We start from the raw sequence: 18024 nt of genomic DNA, 5'->3' as shown, positions 1-18024 counted from the left end.
CTCAAGATATGGTCTATCTTGGTGGAAGTTCCATGGGCACTTTATAAGAATGTGTATTCTGTTGTGGTTTCATGGAGCACTCTATGTATGTCTACCAGATCCTGTTGGTTGGTTATGTTCTCAGTTTTGTATAGTCTTGCTGATTTTCTGCATGATATCCTATTAATTGCCTAGAGTGGGCTGTTGATGTCTTCAACTATAAGTATGGCTATCTACAAGCATTTCTGCACTTGTTTTGGTTACAAGAATGGGTTTATATGACACACACATTGCTTCATGCTCTTCTCACCCAACAATGCCTTGTGAAAATCTATTCCAGTCAATCACAATAAAACTCTAATTCACTGTTTTAATGGCTGCATATTACTGCATGGTGTGAATGCACCAGCACTCATTCCACAATTCTATTTTGGGACATTAACTATGTTTAATAGCATTATTCCCAGTTACAATTACACTGGCCTTCTCAGTTGCAACTCTGAGCTTGACAGAGGCTGATGATTGGAAACTCACAGCAGTTGAGTGGCCTATAGTAGGCCATGAGGCCATGGTGGTGGAGGTGAATCTACACTGAGCCTTTTGATATAAAGAAGTGTGATTCTAAAAATCATCAATAACACTGCTTTGTAGATCATAACGAACAAGCCATAAAGAAAGCCCTGTCATCCCTTCTTGGAAAAAAGAGCACTGTATTTTAGACAAAGATGAATGCATCTCTCAGTAGTTTAGGCATATGAACTAAGACCCAAATTATTCTTAGGACAGGACAAAACTCTAAAAATGGAATATACACCAACCCAAGCCAGAACTCCAATTTCACCACATTCTTCTTCTTTTTCTTTTTTTTTTTAAATCCTCACCCAAGGATATTTTTCCATTGATTTTTAGAGAGAGTGGAAGAGAGAAGGAAAGACTGAGATAAATATCAATGTGAGAGAAACACATCGATTGCTTGCCTCCTACATGCAACCCGACTAGGGCCCTGCCTGGGGAGGAGGCTGCAACCGAGGTACATGCCCTTGACCGGAATCAAACCAGGGACCCTTCAGTCCGCAGGCCGACTATCCACTGAGCTGAACCAGGTAGGGCATCACCACATTCTTTACATGGGCAGTCTCTTCATTGCAATTTACAAACTAGGATGCAAACAGATAAGCAAATGCAGGAGACAGTGAAGTCAAGACAGTTGACAGAGTAACAAGTGTTTAGCTTGGAGAGGAGAAATCTAAGGGAAACACATCTCAGCTCCCTCAAGGGCTGTCACCTGGTAAGGAAGAGGTCAGCCCTGCAAGCGTCAGCCAGATGGCACGCGGTCATCAAGTACAATACAACCAGGGCCAGCACTGGACTGGCTCCTGCATTAGAGAGGAGCAGTCCTACTCTCAGGGGCTACAGCTCACATTACTGACCAACAGCAGCTGCCGGCGCTTCCCTCTGACTGTGGCTGGTCTGCAGTAGCATGTCTTTCCCATCCCCTGGGCTAGTGCTATGCCCACGCCCACCTCCAAAGCCATTCTCACTTTAGCTCTCCTGCCTTGAACATTGTCTCTCCACTCACCCAGATCTGGACAGTCTTTCAGGACCCAGAAAATATCCCGTCCCTCTATGAAGCCTTTCCTGATAACTCCAGTCCCTCACGAGTCTCTCACCCAGTCATACCTCCTTATTGAACATAATTCCCCCCCCCCCCCCCCCCGAAGGAGCAACTTGACCTGCTCAACTGGATTGCAAGTTCCTTTTGGAAAATTGCCCTGCACCTCTTTCACAATCTACAATTCCTTCCAGAGGACAGGCATGCAATGGAGCCCTCAGAGCATACTTGCTGCTACGTTCACCTCCCCATCCTGTTTCACATGTCCATGGGCTTTAATTAGAGATGGGCGGGGCGGGAGGCGGGATGTTCAGGAGCTTGGCTTTCTGTTTGGAAAGATCCTGGTGAAATCTGGCTACACAATATTTTAACTTAATAATGTTAACTCATGGCTCTTGTTAAAGTTGATTTTCTTACCGAAATCCTCCTGTAATTAGTTTTAATGAGAAAAGGCAGAAAAACCAGAATTCATAGGTCTGCTAATGATGCTACTGACTTATGGCACAGCCTGTAGACTTTGAATGGGCTATGTCGTGCACACCAGTCACAGAAACAACAATTACCAAGCAGCTCTTAAGAGAGCTCGAAATGTGCCTCTTTGGAGTTAGGTTCTTAATTACCAATACCGGACAAACAGGCCCACAGGCCCCTGCTGACCAGTGTCCTACAGCCCCCTGTATCCCTGTAGCTTTGCATCTTAAGTGTTTGTCACAGGCTCTTTCTCCAGGGAAGTCTCGGGAAGGATGGCTACCCACCTTTCCCACAGTGAATGGCCTTTTATCACACACAAGGATGATTGCTTTGAAAAGATGGACAACGGAATTCATCTTGGGTTCTCAGGGGCCCCAGTGCTGGGCATCTTGTAGGTTCCCACTTAGTGTGAATTGAATTGATGAAAAGAAAGAGGAATCCACAGAACCATGGAGACCTTGAGGAGTGACTACTAACTCTGCCCTCATGGGAGAGACAGAAGGGAACAGATCCGGGTCTTGAGAGCTGACAGATTTCTAAGGTGGGACAGAGAGAGGGGCCCAGAAGGGGAGATTTGAGCAAGGGCCAGAGGAGCAACTGGTTGGGGGAAAACAAGTTCTCAGGCAGTGGAGTGTTGGGGATTGAGGTGTCAGGGATGAAGTACAAACCAGGAAAGTTTGTACCTCATAATGAAGAGTGTGGATTGCATCCCCAAAGTGAAGCAAACAACAAAGAGCTTTTAATTAGAAAGATAAGATACATATTTTACATCGATAAATGATTCATCACATTAACAGGAAAAAGATGAAAAATATATATTTATCTTACTAGATGCTAAAAAAAAAAAAAAAAACCTTGAAAAAAATTCAACAACCATTCTGGACTTTTTTTTTTTTTTTTTTTTTTTTTTTGGAAAACTAGGGTTGCAGGAATTTTTCTAACTTGTGCAAGTGTGCATCATAGTAAATACCCTCCTCAACGGGTGAGTATGGGAGGCCTCACTGTTGCCGGGAGTGGAAAAGTGACCTTCACCAATAAAATTATCTTTGTGCTCTAGGTCCTGCCAAAGCCATAAGAACAGGATTAATATTAGCTAAACTTATTGTACACATAGGCAAAAATATGTGCCCAAGAGAAAAGATGCATGGAGAAGAATATTCATTATTTTATTAACTGTGAGAAACTGGAAACTACCTACACATCTAACAACAGGAAACGGTTTGAAAAACTATTAGCACATCCATATATTTGAATATTAAGCAACCGCCAGAAAAGAATGTAGCAGAACTGTAGGTGCTAATTTGAAAGATTTCCAAGTGAAAAGAGCAAGGCACAGAGCAATCCATGTAGAATGTTTTGCTTTGTGTAACAGAAAGAAGAAAAAAGATAAAAGGAAGGAAGAAAAAGAAAATATAAATAGCAAACCGTTGAGGAAGATTATTTCTGAAAGGAAGGAAATTAGACATATTGGGAGCAGAGCTGAGGGGAAACTGTTTGCGACATTTTAGTAAAACCATAAAATACTTTTCTCAAATTTAAAAAGAAGAGTCCTTCCCATCTGAAGACCAGTTAGTTAACTGTAACAATCACAGCCATAAATGATGAAAGTATGAATCAGGACAAAAGAAAAGGAAAAGAAGAAAGATTTGAAACGCTGTTGATTAAAAATAAGTTAAGTGGTTGAGCAGATGTGATGGGTTTAGGGGGAGGAGGTACAATGGCTCTGCAGTCCCAACTGTGGGAAGCAGGTGAACGATGACACCGAGAACTAAGAGACGGTGCAGTGGGGAAGGTGGTGAGTTCACTTTGAGACGTGCTTCACTTAAGGGCACGTGAAACAGTGGGTGGGTGTGTTGCACAGACAATAAGGGATACAGATCTGGGCTCAATGTAAGCTTCTGGCCTTTGGCCCATGACACTGGTCCAAGCCACCATCATCCCTCCTAATTGTCTCCTAATTGCCTCTATTTTCTGTCCTGCCTTTCCAATCTGTTCTCCACACAGAAGATAGACTAATCTTTCCAAAAGTCTCCAGTGGCTTCCCACTGCGTTTGCTTGGCACTGGCCTCCCTCTTAGGACCGCTAACACAATTAAGCTTCCCCTAACGCAATACACTCCAGCCAGCCACACTGGACACTCAGTTCCCATTCCCCTCCTGAAATGGACCCAAACACACATACTCATGCACTAACACACCTGCACACCTGTTCCACCCATCTTCCTGGATAATTCCCATGCATGATTTGGGGTTCCCTTTCGGCATCTCTGGAGAAGCCATCCCTGACTTCCGCATCCCACCACCAATGTGGTCCCCAGTTTTTTCTCTCCTCTGTCTCCACCACTGACACCAAAAGAGCAGGAAGCATGCCTACTTAATTCACCTTTGTCCCCATCTCCTGCCACAGGCCTCCTCCATAAACTCAACCAACACTAGTTGAAATAACTGATCAGCATATTAACAGGAATAAATTAATGAGTAATGGCCTGGAGAGGTAAGACTGTCACAAACAGTCTGGAACCAGGAATGAGAAGAGAGGGCTGCACAAAGCCAAAAGGGGAAGCGTCTCCAGGGCAGGTGCTGGAGCCTGGAGACGCTGGGGGCCAGCAGTGCGGACGCTGCGGGAGGGGCAGGCAGAGGCCGAGGGGATGGGGTTTTAGATTTTATCATTAGGGGGTCATGGAAGAATCTCTCCCAGTCACCAGCCGTTTATCCGAAGCCAATTGCTGCATGTCGGAGTGAATAAGGAGAGGAAGTGAATGAGGAAGAAAGAGGTATGAGAGAGAAGAATGCGTGTGTGGAGGGAGGCTGTTTAAGGTGCAAGAGACCTAAGGAGGAGGTCTAGCAAAATAAATTATTACTTTTAAAAAGGTAATAAGTACTTAAAACTGCAACACTCCCTGACCGTGTGGCATTTTACTGTCATCTACACTCCGAAACACTGTGTTACTGCACGGGAGGCAGGGGCAGTGGGTACTTGCACCACAGCACTGCAAAGATGAGGTTTCTGTCCACAGAGCCAGACGTGAACTGTTGGCCAGCACCCAGCCCTGGGTCTTAACCAAAGTGGTACACAGACTGGGGTGGGGGTAGGGACAAAGGGGCGGAGCCTTCCCTCCTGGCCATCACTTGATGAATCTTATCTTCTCCTGCCCCATGAATAAATAAGACTCTACAAACAAGGTTTTATGTATCCCAGGGTTGCTACTTCCAGTGGAAAAATCCCAGCTCGGTTCTTTAGATAGTACAGCCACCACGGCCTTGCAAACAGCAAACCTTTCAAAAGCGGTGTCTCCAACCAGAGGATGGTCTGGACAGGGCTGGAGAAGGTGAGGTGCAGGAAGAGCCAGAGGCAGCCAAGCTGACAGTCATGCGTGAGGCCGACTCCTGGGCGGGCCCAGCTGCCGGCAGTCATGTGGACATGGACAACAGACAAGCTTTTCAGAATGTAAGCTCAGGACACACTCGGATGCTCGGCAGCAGCTCCTCTGGCCCAGGGCTCCCGCCCCTCCCTCCCCCCCGCATCATCCACCTGAAGCCTGGCCTCCCGAGAGGGCCCAGCCCAGGCTGCTTCCATCTCTAGGAAGCTGCACTTGCTCTTTCCTCTCTGAGTCGCTCTAGGTCAGAGGTCGGCAAACTCATTAGTCAACAGAGCCAAATATCAACAGTACGATAGAAATTTCTTTTGAGAGCCAAACTTTTTAAACTTAAACTTCTTCTAATGCCACTTCTTCAAAATAGACTCGCCCAGGCTGTGGTATTTTGTGGGAGAACCACACTCAAGGGGCCAAAGAGCCGCATGTGGCTCGCGAGCCACGGTTTGCCGACCACGGCTCTAGGTTAACAAATAGAAGCACACATCAAAATCCCCTTTTAAAATCCATGAGAGCAAACCTTAAACAAAGGAGCTGCATCTATAAATTATTATTATTACTTACAAATTAGAAAAATAGCTCATGGCTGTTTTTTTCAGTGGTGACACACCCGAATCTAGAAACACCTGTCTTCCATCCTAGGGCCTCTGTCCCTGGCTGAGCTTCCGGATCACGGGCACAGACAGTAGCCAAATGTTCCACCAGGGGCTCGCTCCTACCTGGGTGACAACATCAGATGCGGGGCCGCATTCAGGGAGATGCGGTGGCCACCACTCCGAGCCCCTCAAACCCTCGCCACCCTCACCACGTGTCTCCTTGTGAGAAGGGGTCATAGTTCATCTGTCTCATGCCTGGGCCCTTCGTTCAATGTCCACCCAAAGTAAACCTAAACGAATGTTTGAGGAATTTTTAAATGTTTCTCCATCGGGTGTCCACAGGAGAGATGAGGTAATCTGAGATTCTTCTAGGCCAGCTGTTTCCTAGCTTCTATCCCTCATCTCCATTATTCCAGGGACTCTGAATCTCCATAGCGTTTGGGGTCAACTGGTGGTCACTCTAGATACGACTTCAAAAGAGGGTGCATACACTTGTGATGGTTCATGTCATGCGTCAACGTGGCCGGGCCCCGTTTCTGTGAGGATGAGTTAAATCAATAGACTGAGCACAGCAGATTACCCTCCCCGGTGCAAGTGAGCCTGGCCCAATCAGTTGAAGGCCTGAATAGAACAATAAGGCTGACCTTCCCCCAAGGACAAGAATTCTCCCTACCTAATGGTCTTCCAGCTGAAATAAGGCCTTTCCCTGTCTCCAGACTCAAACGGAAACAGGGGCTCCTCCTGGGTCTTGAGCCTGCAGACCCTGAGGCTTAGCCGCCTCCATAACCATGGGAGCAATCCTTCAGAGCAAATCTCTCTCTCTCTTTTTTTTTTAATATATTTTATTGATTTTTTACAGAGAGGAAGGAAGAGGGATAGAGAGTTAGAAACATCAATGAAAGAGAAACATCGATCAGCTGCCTCCTGCACACCCCCCACTGGCGATGTGCCCACAGCCAAGGTACATGCCTTGACCTGAATCGAACCTGGGACCCTTCAGTCCGCGGGCCGCCACTCCATCCACTGAGCCAAACCGGTTAGGGACAGAGCAAATCTCTTCTACACAGATGCACCTGCTATGGCTCTCTTCCTCTGAAGAACCTGGATAGTACCCGGAAAGTAATTTGGGAGGACAGCCACTTCTGAAAGGATGGCCTTGTTGCTGGAGGGGCGCCTGGGCCTGGAGGAAGGGGGACCCAGTGGAGACTGAGCAGGTGAGGCTCCCCCCCCCCCCCCCCCCGTCACCTCAGGCTGCCCAGTGTCATCACCTCTGACGCAGGGTGCTTCGCCTTCTCCCAGCACTCCTGGGACTCCGCGCTTCAGGGGCCTGGGAGCCAACAGCGCTGCACGTGCGCAGCCATATTTGGAACTGCTATTAAGCCCAATCGGCAACGTATTCGTCAAAAACCTGAGTTCTGTCTGGGCACTGAGGCAGGAGGCCCCATGAGCCCTGCACAATTTGGGGAAGCAGGGGTGCAGAAGGGGTGCTGATGGCCATAAACCAACCCCTGTTGAAGCTGGGTGCAGGGTGCCTGCAGGCTCCTTAGACCATTCTCATTGATTTTGATATGTTTTGTATGTTGCATGTATGTTTGAAAAATCTCCATAACAAATGTTTACATTTTATAAAGCAAGGTTTACTAAAGAACCAGCAGGTGACATCGCAAGCATGCCGGACTGCAAAGCAAGAGAAGGTGGACAGGCAGTGTCAGGGGACTGGGTCCATCCTGGCATGGGTCCCAGCCTCCCAAGGCTGTTCCTCTCACCATTCCCGCCTGATAGGAAGGATTCAGTGCTGGGGGCGATGCCTGTTCAACCCCACACCTCCCCCAGGACCTGGGGGCAGGCTCCTTTTCCGCTGACAGGCTGTGGGGACAGACTGAGCAGCAGCTTTCTGCTGGGGGAGCTCAGAGGGTCCACACTGAGACCCAGGGAAAAGAGATGAGAGGGGAAGTGCCGAGCTCTACAGGGTAAAGGCTCTTCAGGACCCAACACGGCACGGCCAGCGGACCAAGTGTGCACACACCGTCCTCCTGTCGGAGGGGACCTGTCCCTGAGGGCCGGCTCCTCACACAAAGCGTGGAGAGCAGCCCTGCTTTCACTGCTTTAGCCCAGCAGGTGGGCACGGTGATCACTCTGTGGGGGGAGCGGTGGGAGCCTGGGTTACGTGCTATTTCCGCTGGGCACCAGGTTAAGGGCCAGTTCTTCAACAGACAAGAACCGGGCCATGATTCTCAGAGGTTTTGTTTCATATTTGCAAAACAAAAAGCAATCATATTAAACACATCATCTATAGTCCAGACTGCCAAACGATTAGGGTGAATGGGATTTGATACAAGGGGGTTTGAAGGAAATTGCTGTCGGGAGCCGGAAGTGAGGAAAGGCTCCTTTGAGGGCGTTCACTTTGGGAAACAACACATTCAGATGATACTCCAGGAAGGCTCCAGATCTGAGGTGGGCATGCAAACAGCGAGCTCTGTACATTTTTCTCAGAAAGCCTTGGCTTGGGTAGTTTCAGTTATTCCAATCCTGCCAAGGGCACCGGGCACCCAATGACAAGGTGAGGCCCAGCTCCACCCCTCAGCTCTCCCTTCTTCCACCTCCCAGGTTCCCTACAGTTTCCTGCAGGAGCCTGGAATCATGGTCAGTTCCAGGACACCGCTGCAAGGTGTGGGCTGGCAGACAAGCTGTTGCAGCAGCAAGGCCAGGCTGAGCCAGATCCCAGGGCCAAGACTCCACAGATGCACTAGCTACCTCCAGCCGCCCGGGCAAGTGAGCTGAGAGAAAATGCTAGAAGAGAAGCTCCCACCCCGTCCCCTGGGTCCTCATCTCTGAAGGAGAAATCACAGAGCTTGCCCCACCTCCTCGCAGCACTGCTGGGGCCACGGAGGTCAGTGCAGGGGTGTTTGAGCAGACAAGAAAGGCAGCCACATCCTGCCAGATCCTGCCAGATCCTGCTACCAGGTTTTCCATTCCCAGGAGTTGCTTACGTGATATTTATCAGACCTTCCCCAAACACATGGCATATGCTCAAAGACTCCACAGTTGGGGGGTCTGGGGGAAGAGGAGCAGGAAGTTACTTTCAGAGGATTAGCATTTCATCAGCAGCTTATCTTTCAGAATTATTTTCTCTTAAGCTTGAATATAAAAGAAATGGATGATATAATCAGGTATTTTAATATGGCATTTGCAATTTTCTAACAAGAAAGAAAATAGTACCCAGCCTGTGTGGCTCAGTGGTTGAGAGTTGACTATGAACCAGGAGGTCATGGTTCAATTCCCAGTCAGGGCACATGCCCAGGTTAAGGGCTCCATCCTTAGCGTGGGCCATGCAGGAGGCAGCTGATGAATGATTCTCATCATTGATGTTTCTGTCTCTCTCCCTCTCCCTTCCTCTCTGAAATCAATAAAAATATATATTTTTTTAAAAAAAAGAAAGAAAATAGTAACAGTGCAATCATCCCAAGTTGTTCATGTTTGTGGTGTGGAAGGAGTGTATGTGGGGGGAGTGTAGGGTTGTAGGGAGCATGGTGTGTGTGTATGTGTATGGTCTGTGGCATATATGGGGTGTGTATGGTGTATGTGTGTGTTATGGGTATGTGATATATGTATGTGTGTATATTTGTGTGATATGTGTACTATGTGTAAGGTGTGGTGTGTGTATGTTATAGTGTGCGGCGTGTATGGTATGTGTGGTGTATGTGTGTGTTGTGGGCATGTGATGTGTGTATGTTTGTATTGTGTGGTATGTGTGTGCTGTGTTTGTATAGTGTGGTGTGTGTGTAATATTTCCAGATCAAATTAATAATTCTGTCTATTAATCTCAAAGGAATATTTTAAACTGTTTTTCAAACCATTTGGACAATATTTACATGTAAGCCATCCATATTATGAGAGTTTTCAATAATTTTAAGAAAAAAATCAACTCTTAAAATTCTACTTTACATCAAGGAATACTTTTTAAATCTAGAATTAAAATAAATTTTAATCAATCCCACCATAACACTATATCCAAGCTGTCTTGGAATAATTTGCTGACGGCTGTTTAGTGTGGCCTCTGCTCACGGTTAAGGAAGGAATGTGGTGCTAAGAAAAAGGAGATTGAAGATACTTTTCTAGAAAGAGGCAAGTGTTTATAAAAATACAAACTAAGAATAAATAGGTTTTAGAGTAAGTACAGCTTATAAAGACCATCTACAGAGAGCAATAGAACATTTATAAATAAGTAATTTATACCACCCTAATATCATCAGATTCACAAATGAAAAAAAAAAACAAAGTAATTTTTAAAGAGTTCTTTTAAGAGCAAGGCCATCATTCCTAAAGAAGAGCAATCGGCACACCAGGAACCGGTGCAGTGGTTCTTTGATTGGTAAATTCCCTGGAAACAGCCCGTGGCTAGGCTGTGAGTGGACGGCACGCTGCAGGCCGTGGACCTGGCGCACACCCACTCTCACTCCGCTGATGTGCTCGGTGAGCACCAGCCGCACCTTTCACATGGCCTCTGATTCCTGCCGTGAGCACTCCCGTCGGTCCTAAGTCTGGTCACTTCTTACCCTGTTTTGCGTCTGTGGTGTGATGTGATATAGAGAAGCCCTTCTTTTGGGGACCCCCGGAACTGAGGGCTCACCCTGTGCAGCCCACAGTGTTGCCTCTCATCAGGCAGGGTCAAGGCTGAACTTCAAGGCCATGCCTGTCTTCAGACAGCTTTTACCTCTGCCAGTGGCCATCCTTAAGAACTGACCCACCGCTGTTCATGTCTCTCGCCTTCCTGAACCGCTTGCTCTGTGGGCCTGTGGGTGCGCATGCATGGTGTGCATGTGGTGCCCCTGAATATTGCCTTGAAACCTGCTGAAGACCAGCTGCAGCCCCATGGGCACTTGGGATCCTAGCCAGCTTGGATTCTTGGGCAATAGAATTTGAAGGTGAGCAGCAGCATGATTAATACTTTGTATTTCTATCAGCTTTCTGGTACAAATTTAAAATAGTTCCCAAATGGAATTGTAATAAAAAATATTCATTCTTCTTTGTGGCTGGATTTTCCTTTCCTGTCTGTCAAGGCTGTATTTTCTTGTTCTTTCCCTTTCATGTCACCAAAAGAAAAAGCCAGTGTCAGGTGTGGTGGGTGGCTGGGGGTGGGGGGTACAAAGGTACAAACCTGGAGGTTGTGTGTGTCCAACCTTCCTCGTTTGCGTGACAATCAGCCACAGACTCAAGTGATAGCATGAAGGGCAGCAACGCGCTCTGAGCTTTGAATCCTACTGCTGCTCAGGAGCCTCGTCCACTTTAAACCTGTACAGCCTCTCTACCTGAAATACAACCTGCTCTTCAAATAGATGATCCAAGCCTTCCAGACCTCCGTGTTTTACAGTTTTTACTTTCATGTAACTGAATTAAGTTGAAATATTTTGGAATACTAAATCTGTGTTTAATATCCTAAAATTGTAGGCAGGTATTTCTATGAGTGAGAACTATGCTTATACAGCACATGAATTTTCCAGGAAACTGAAAATCATTTGGGGGTTTTGCTCAATTTAGAAATAAATTTAAATCAAGAATAATAGTCCTGGCTGGTTTGGCTCAGTGGATAGAGCCGTCGTCCTTCAGACTTAAGGGTCCCAGGTTCCATTCTGGTCAAGGGAACATGCCTGGGTTGCGGGCTTGATCCCCAATAAGGGACGTGCAGTGCAGGAGGCACCAATCAATGATTCTCTATCATCATTGATGTTTCTATCTCTCTCCCTCTCCCTTCCTCTCTGAAATCAATAAAAATATATTTTTTAAAAATAATAATAAGTTCTTTCCCAAACCCTAAGCCTTTAGATTTTACAACTAACTGATGCACAGTGATGTTGAAAGATGGCCCCTTTCTATCTACCAGAGATCTTTACAAGCAAGGATACCAATAGAACTATTCACAAGTCAGCAAGAGGACAAAATGAAGGTGCTTTCTTTTTCAGTTTTGTAATTTTTTTCAAGAAAGTATGTTCCTGGTTTTACTAATAGACTCAACATGGGCGATGTGGAAATGTGCACTGACAGAGGGCCACAGGATCACATGAATCAGGCATGTGTGTGTTTGGCCTTTGCTGTGGGATTTCAAAACTCTCCAGGTCAACCTGAGCCTATCTCCCCATGATGCCACTGTTCACCGCTGAGGACGGACCAGGCGATGACACACGCACCATCCAGCCACGCAGTGCAGCTAGGTCACTGCAACCCTTTCGCTGAGGCAGGACAAGGCAGACCCAGCTCCCCACCTATTTCAGTACCGGCTGCTGGGGTGTCACAACCTACAGCCACAGAATGGACCGGCAGGGCACTCGTCACTACTCAGCCACAACTGACCTTTACAACTGGATGTCTGCCTTCGTTTGTTTGCCTTCACTCTTCATACAGCAAGAGCAAAGCACTCAGCCAAGATGAATGATTTTTTTTAATGATTTCTTTTTAAAGGAAAACTTTAAAGGCAAAAGTTTGAGTATTTTCCCTCCACTTGAAAACTACCCTCTCCATTAAACATGACAGGTATAGAAAGCTTCACCTGGTTGATTTGTCTATTTTAACTGTAGCCTTTTTTTTTTTTTTTTTGAGATAGCAATTATACTAATATACAGAAAGTGAAATATTCCAGGTATCACTGCTTCAACTCAAAGTTGTCGGGGTGCTTTGTTTGGTTTTATTTTTTGTCTGGCTTGGTTATATATTTTAAAGAAGAACTACAAGAAAAATCTTTTCTCCTATAACAAATTCAACCAGATGTGCATATTTTATGCTGATCTATGTGCCTTTTGTAAAATATATTAACCAATTTGCAGAGCTACTAGTAAGATGAAGATAAATTAAAAAGCAGCTTTTGAGGCCCCATTTTTAACACTGATGATCACATTCCTTTTCAATGCTTTTTAGATAGTTAAAAATAATCCACAAAGTTAACTGTTTCTTTTAATATTTTGGTTCCAAAATTACCAAGATACAACATTTTACTTGCAGTTGTGATTTGTTGAATTTTTAAACTAGATCTGCTGCCAGTACCCCAAGAGGAGGCAGCTTGCGGGTTTCTCAGTGGGCAGCACGGTGGGGAAAGATCTGTGTCTCATTTCTTTTTAAATAAAAAGTCGTGCCTTGGGGTGACCAGGCTGAAATAATGCACCTTTGCCCCACCTCGTGGCCTGGAGATCTGCCCGGATGTGGGCCAGCCCTTTGCAAGAGTGGGGCAGGCCAGGTGATCTGTGCAAGGTACTTGTTACTTAAATATCACAAAATACTTGCATAAGGGAGGGATTTTATAGACCACATAGGACACAGTTTTCTAATTCTTTGTGTTGGAGGGAAAATCTCCTTTCCAGATGCTGCAGCTCAGCCCCCTCATTTGTTTAACTGGAAGGCTGGTGGGGGGTGAGGGGGGGGTGGCAGTCCCAAATTTTCCTTCTGCTGCTGTAAACCAAAACCTTTCGGTATAATGGAAGGCAGACACCAAAGAAAACCTTGCTGGGTGAGAAAGTACAGCCTGTCTTATATAAAGCGAGACAGCATTCGCCTGCGCCACGAGGGGCTGGAAATGCTGCCCGCGGGAACGAAACCAGCCCCCTGCTGCCTGGGCAAGCACAGCAGAGGCCATGCCACCGACAGGCTCATCACGGGTTGCCCAGTTCTTCCCAGGGTGCTCACCGCGTCCTAGGTAGGCCTGGCGCACAGTTCCCAGGCACAGGGCCCATGCCAGAGGGGCGCTGGCCGGACACTTGGCAAAGCGAGGTGGTGAAGCTATGCCAGAGAAGTGCGGCCAAGGGAAACCAGGGCAGAGTGAAGTCACCGTTTTTAAACCAGCGTTTGTGGTGCCCGTGCCCGCTGTCAGGAGAGCTGGCTACAAAGGAGTGCGCACCTCCCGGCCTGCAAGGCGACCCACCCGGAGCAGACGCGCCCGCACCCGAGCTTCCCCACCCGGGGGCCCGCGCCCGCACCCACCTTGACGACGTATGTGACTCCGGCCCCTAGCACCTGGTCGCTGGCGGGGGGCGCGCGGGGCGGCGGCTCGTCCCCGGGCCGACCCTTCCTGGCGGAGCGCATGGCCAGGGCGCGGGGGCCGGGGGGCGCGCTGCCGTCCGGGGCGGCCAGGCTGGGCGCGCTGCAGCTGCCCGAGAGCCGGGCGCCCGCCCGCTCCCTGGCCGCAGACAGGCCGCGGAGGCCCGAGCTGGCGAGTTTCAGGTGGGACACCTTGTGGAGCAGGTGACCCAGGCTGCCGGAGCCATCGTCCGGCGCCCTGCGCAGCGCGTCTCCGGACACCAGGTAGGGGGCCGCCGCCGCGGGGGCCGCGCGCGCCGCCGAGACCTTGCTGCCGCCGCTCACCGACAGGTTGTGCAGAAGGTCATCGACCGATGTCACCGAGTCATTCCTGAAGCGGTTGTATTTGGTGCGTGGAAGCATGCCCCTCCGTGGGCTCGCCGCATTCGCCCGGGCGCTGCAGGTGCGGGCGCGGGCGCGGGATGCCGCGCATAGCAGGCGTGCCGCGGTCCCCAGAGCAGACTCGGCGGCCCAGACGGCGGCGGGGTCCGGGGTGTGGGCGGGGGCGCCGGCCTCCCACCGCTAACGCCCCGAGCCGCCGTGGCCGCGCAGCCCGGACCCCGGACCCGGCTGCCGAGGGCGGCGCGCTCGCTTTGCAAAAGTCATAGTTTCCTCTGCTGAGCGCCCAGCTGCCGCTCGGGCTGCTCCCAGCAAAAGCGTGACTCACTGTGAGCGGAGACCCTTCTCAACAAAGGCTCGGTGAGCGCTGCAAATCACTTCCTGCGGGGAAAAGAGAGAGAGAACAAGAAAACCACATACACCCACCAGCACGCCAGAGCCAATCAGTTCTCACATCTCCTTTTTCTACCTTCCCAGATCTTTCTTTCCAACCTTTGATTTTTCACCTCCCGTCCTCCCCACGCAGCTTTCGCACCAGAGGTAAACCCAGTCTCCTCAGATGAGCAGAGGAACTTTCTGAAGCCCATGCCTCTATGCCAGGGCTTTCTCTCCCCCTCAGCCCTTCTGTGTGAGCCTGTAAGATTCTGACAAGGATGCGTTAAAATGTGACGAAGGCTTTTTAAGAATAAGCTCTCCAGCGGATCCTCATGAATTCTGATTTGGAAAGCAAGCAGGAATTGTTAAATAGCAAAATAAAAAATAGAGAGAAATACTCCCAAGTGAACATAAAATACCAATTTTCTGGGGTTTTCTTTTCAAATCAACAATGCAGCCATGACAAGTGTCTTTGTGGCAATGCAATTCCTCAAAAAAGAAAAGAAAATCTGCATGTGAACTTGTGCGCAGAGCGGTGAGGACCTCTCCCCTGCTGGTGTGCGGCAGTCTTCAGCCGGGCTAAGTCGAAAACCTACTGCCCAAGAAAAGACACGTGCTCCCCTGTGAAGACAACAGGCTCCAGAGACCCACTCCAAAGGGCTGTTCTCTAGGCTTTATTCCAGCTGAGTGTGCTCAAATACATGTCAATGTCCCTCAGCTGGGCTCGCAGCCCTACAATAAGGGGGGTGGGGGGGTGCAGCTGCTCCCACCCACTACACATCAAATCCATGGGAAAATGCCTTCCTTTCAGGCATTAAACTGCACAGGCCTCCTTCCTCTCAGGAGAGCAGGGAATGGGAAGCCCCGGAAGAGCTGCGAGGCTCAAACCCTCCACTGCTGTCCCCATGGACTCCACCCTCCTCCCCATGCATGGATAGCCCGCCCAGCACAATGCTGCCCAGCACAATGACCCGCTCCCTGTCCAAGTTCCCAGCTGCCTCTGTGCAAGCACATGAATTTACCTCTCACACACTATCAGGTCACCCTGAGTCTTCTCACACCCACGACTAGACATGTGACACAGGACGACGCACCAAGGCTTGAAGAGCTCTGTGGAACAGCTGTAACTGGTGCCATCCAGGGTGGGCCGCTGCTGGGCGCAGGAGCACAGGGGAGCAGCGGCTACCACCCCTGGAGCAGGCCCAGGAGGCCCAGCGCGGCTCTCATCTTTTCCCTTCCCCTTGCTTGCATAGCAACAGCAAATGCACACCCCATAAATGACTGGGAATGTTATCAAAGCCCCCCCAAAATCTAAAGCGGAAATGCCCTATCATTTCCAAACCCTGATCTTTAGACAAAAACAGCAAAAATGTGAATGAAATGCTGTTTGTGTGAATGAAAGGGCTAGCGAAGGAGCCAGCATTTCTGTGAATGAAGCCGGGCCTTGCAGCCTGTGCCAGGCAATCCCTGGCTCCAGGGGCCTCAGCCAATGAGCAGCCGCCGCGATGACTCATTCAACAAAGGCTTGCTCAATAGTGGAAGGTTCCATTTCAATCAAAGGCGGGATCTTTCATCCAAAGGCAGTGTGGGGAGGGAAAAAAGAAAAAGAAAGCTAGCCTGGTCACAAAGATACAGGGAGGAAGTGCCCACCGCCTCCGTTACACGGAGAGGAAAAACTGGTTTTTCCAGGAAAATAAACACCACTGGGGGTCGGTAGCTGTGAACAGGACTGCCCTCTTGGAGGTGAGCTGTGCCCCCAGACTTTCATTCAGCCATTCATTTACATCGCGGAGCAGCCATGAATGTGCCATCCAGTTCAGCATTTATTATGAATGCACAGTGCAGGCACCTTCAGAACCTCGGCGCCTCTCCTGGATCCTTTTTGTGAAAGGAATATAGAACACGCCTTCATGTCAAGTCTCCAAGAAGAAAGAAATCCAAAGCTAGACATTAACCCTTCAGCCAACTGGAGACTTTTCTTTTATTGTGATGAGGCAAATGGAAGGAATTGGCCATTTTTTAAATATAAATAGCAATGTAAATGTACTAAATGTAAAAAGGTATATCATCAAAAAAGGGTGATTAATAGTCCAAGAGCACAATAGCACAGTGAAACCTGACTTCTCAGGAAGAAACCCCAAAGGCAGCTCAGCACCAAAATAGTAGCCGCCAGCCCAGTCCAGCCCAGCCAGGGCCCCGCCCCCTCCCTCCTGGGACAGCGCTGTGGGCGTCCCTGGGGTGTGCCTGCTTATTTTAGACACCATCCCCAAAGACTGACTATCTGCTTTATCAGCCTGAGACAATGCAGAGATGGAGGATAGGTGAAAATTTCATAGGCTGGCAACACAAAGAAAACAGAAAAAGGAAACCATTATTAAGTCAGCCTTGAGGCTCAAGAAAGCCAGGCAGCCTGGGTCACTTACATAGCCTTTCCAGATTGTTGCAGTTTCCCTTTTTAAGTCGATTAATTTAAAAGCGTATTAATGCCTGCCCAGTGTTGCTCAGTGGTTGAGTGTTGACCTATGAACCAGGAGGTCACGGTTTGATTCCCAGTCAGGGCACATGCCCGGGTTTTGGGCTTGATCCCCAGTGTGGGGCGTGCAGGAGGCAGCCCATCAATAATTCTCATCATTAATGTTTCTCTTCCTCTCCCTTTTCCTTTCTGAAATTAACAATAAAAAAACATTTAGCTGAAACCGGTTTGGCTCAGTGGATAGAGCGTCGGCCTGCGGACTGAAAGGTCCCAGGTTCGATTCCGGTCAAGGGCATGTACCTTGGTTGCGGGCACATCCCCAGTAGGAGGTGTGCAGGAGGCAGCTGATCGATGTTTCTCTCTCATCGATGTTTCTGGCTCTCTATCCCTCTCCCTTCCTCTCTGTGAAAATCAATAAAAAAAATATATTAAAAAAAAAAAAACATTTAAAAAAAATTTAAAAAGTATATTGGTTTTTTATTTCTACCTTAACCACACAGTTAGTGTTTAAAATGACACAACTGTATTACCTCTGAGTGCTTTAGGTCAGAGGTCCAACATGGGTCCCCCAGGATAGTTCAAGGGTAGGTAGGGCAGTTTTCCTTCTGGAGGCCCTGGGGAGAATCCCAAGCCTGGCCTTTTCCCACTTCCAGAGGCTGCCCATGCTTGCCTGATGATGGATCATGAGCTGGGCCCTGAGGAAGGTGCTTTGCCCCCAGAGGGATTCATTCTAGCAAGACAGGCA

At 48.5% G+C, this 18024-nt stretch overlaps 1 protein-coding gene across 4 annotated transcripts in view; it reads right to left on the bottom strand.

Moving 5' to 3' along the window:
• Positions 1-15467, bottom strand: part of SHC3 (SHC adaptor protein 3) — a 155728-nt gene extending 140261 nt beyond the window's left edge. For 3 of the 4 annotated variants that reach the window (XM_080670537.1, XM_080670536.1, XM_080670538.1), the window contains exon 1: positions 13997-15467. In XM_080670537.1, the coding sequence (XP_080526663.1) occupies positions 13997-14455 (459 nt within the window). In that variant the 5' untranslated portion in view covers positions 14456-15467. The remainder of the gene's footprint in view (positions 1-13996) is intronic. The other variant, XM_080670539.1, reaches the window with a different exon arrangement.
• Between the last annotated feature and the right edge of the window lie 2557 nt (positions 15468-18024).

The sequence above is a fragment of the Plecotus auritus genome (assembly GCF_963455305.1).
Source record: "Plecotus auritus genome assembly, chromosome: 5".
NCBI lineage: Eukaryota > Metazoa > Chordata > Mammalia > Chiroptera > Vespertilionidae > Plecotus > Plecotus auritus.
This window is presented reverse-complemented; position numbering and strand designations above follow the sequence as displayed.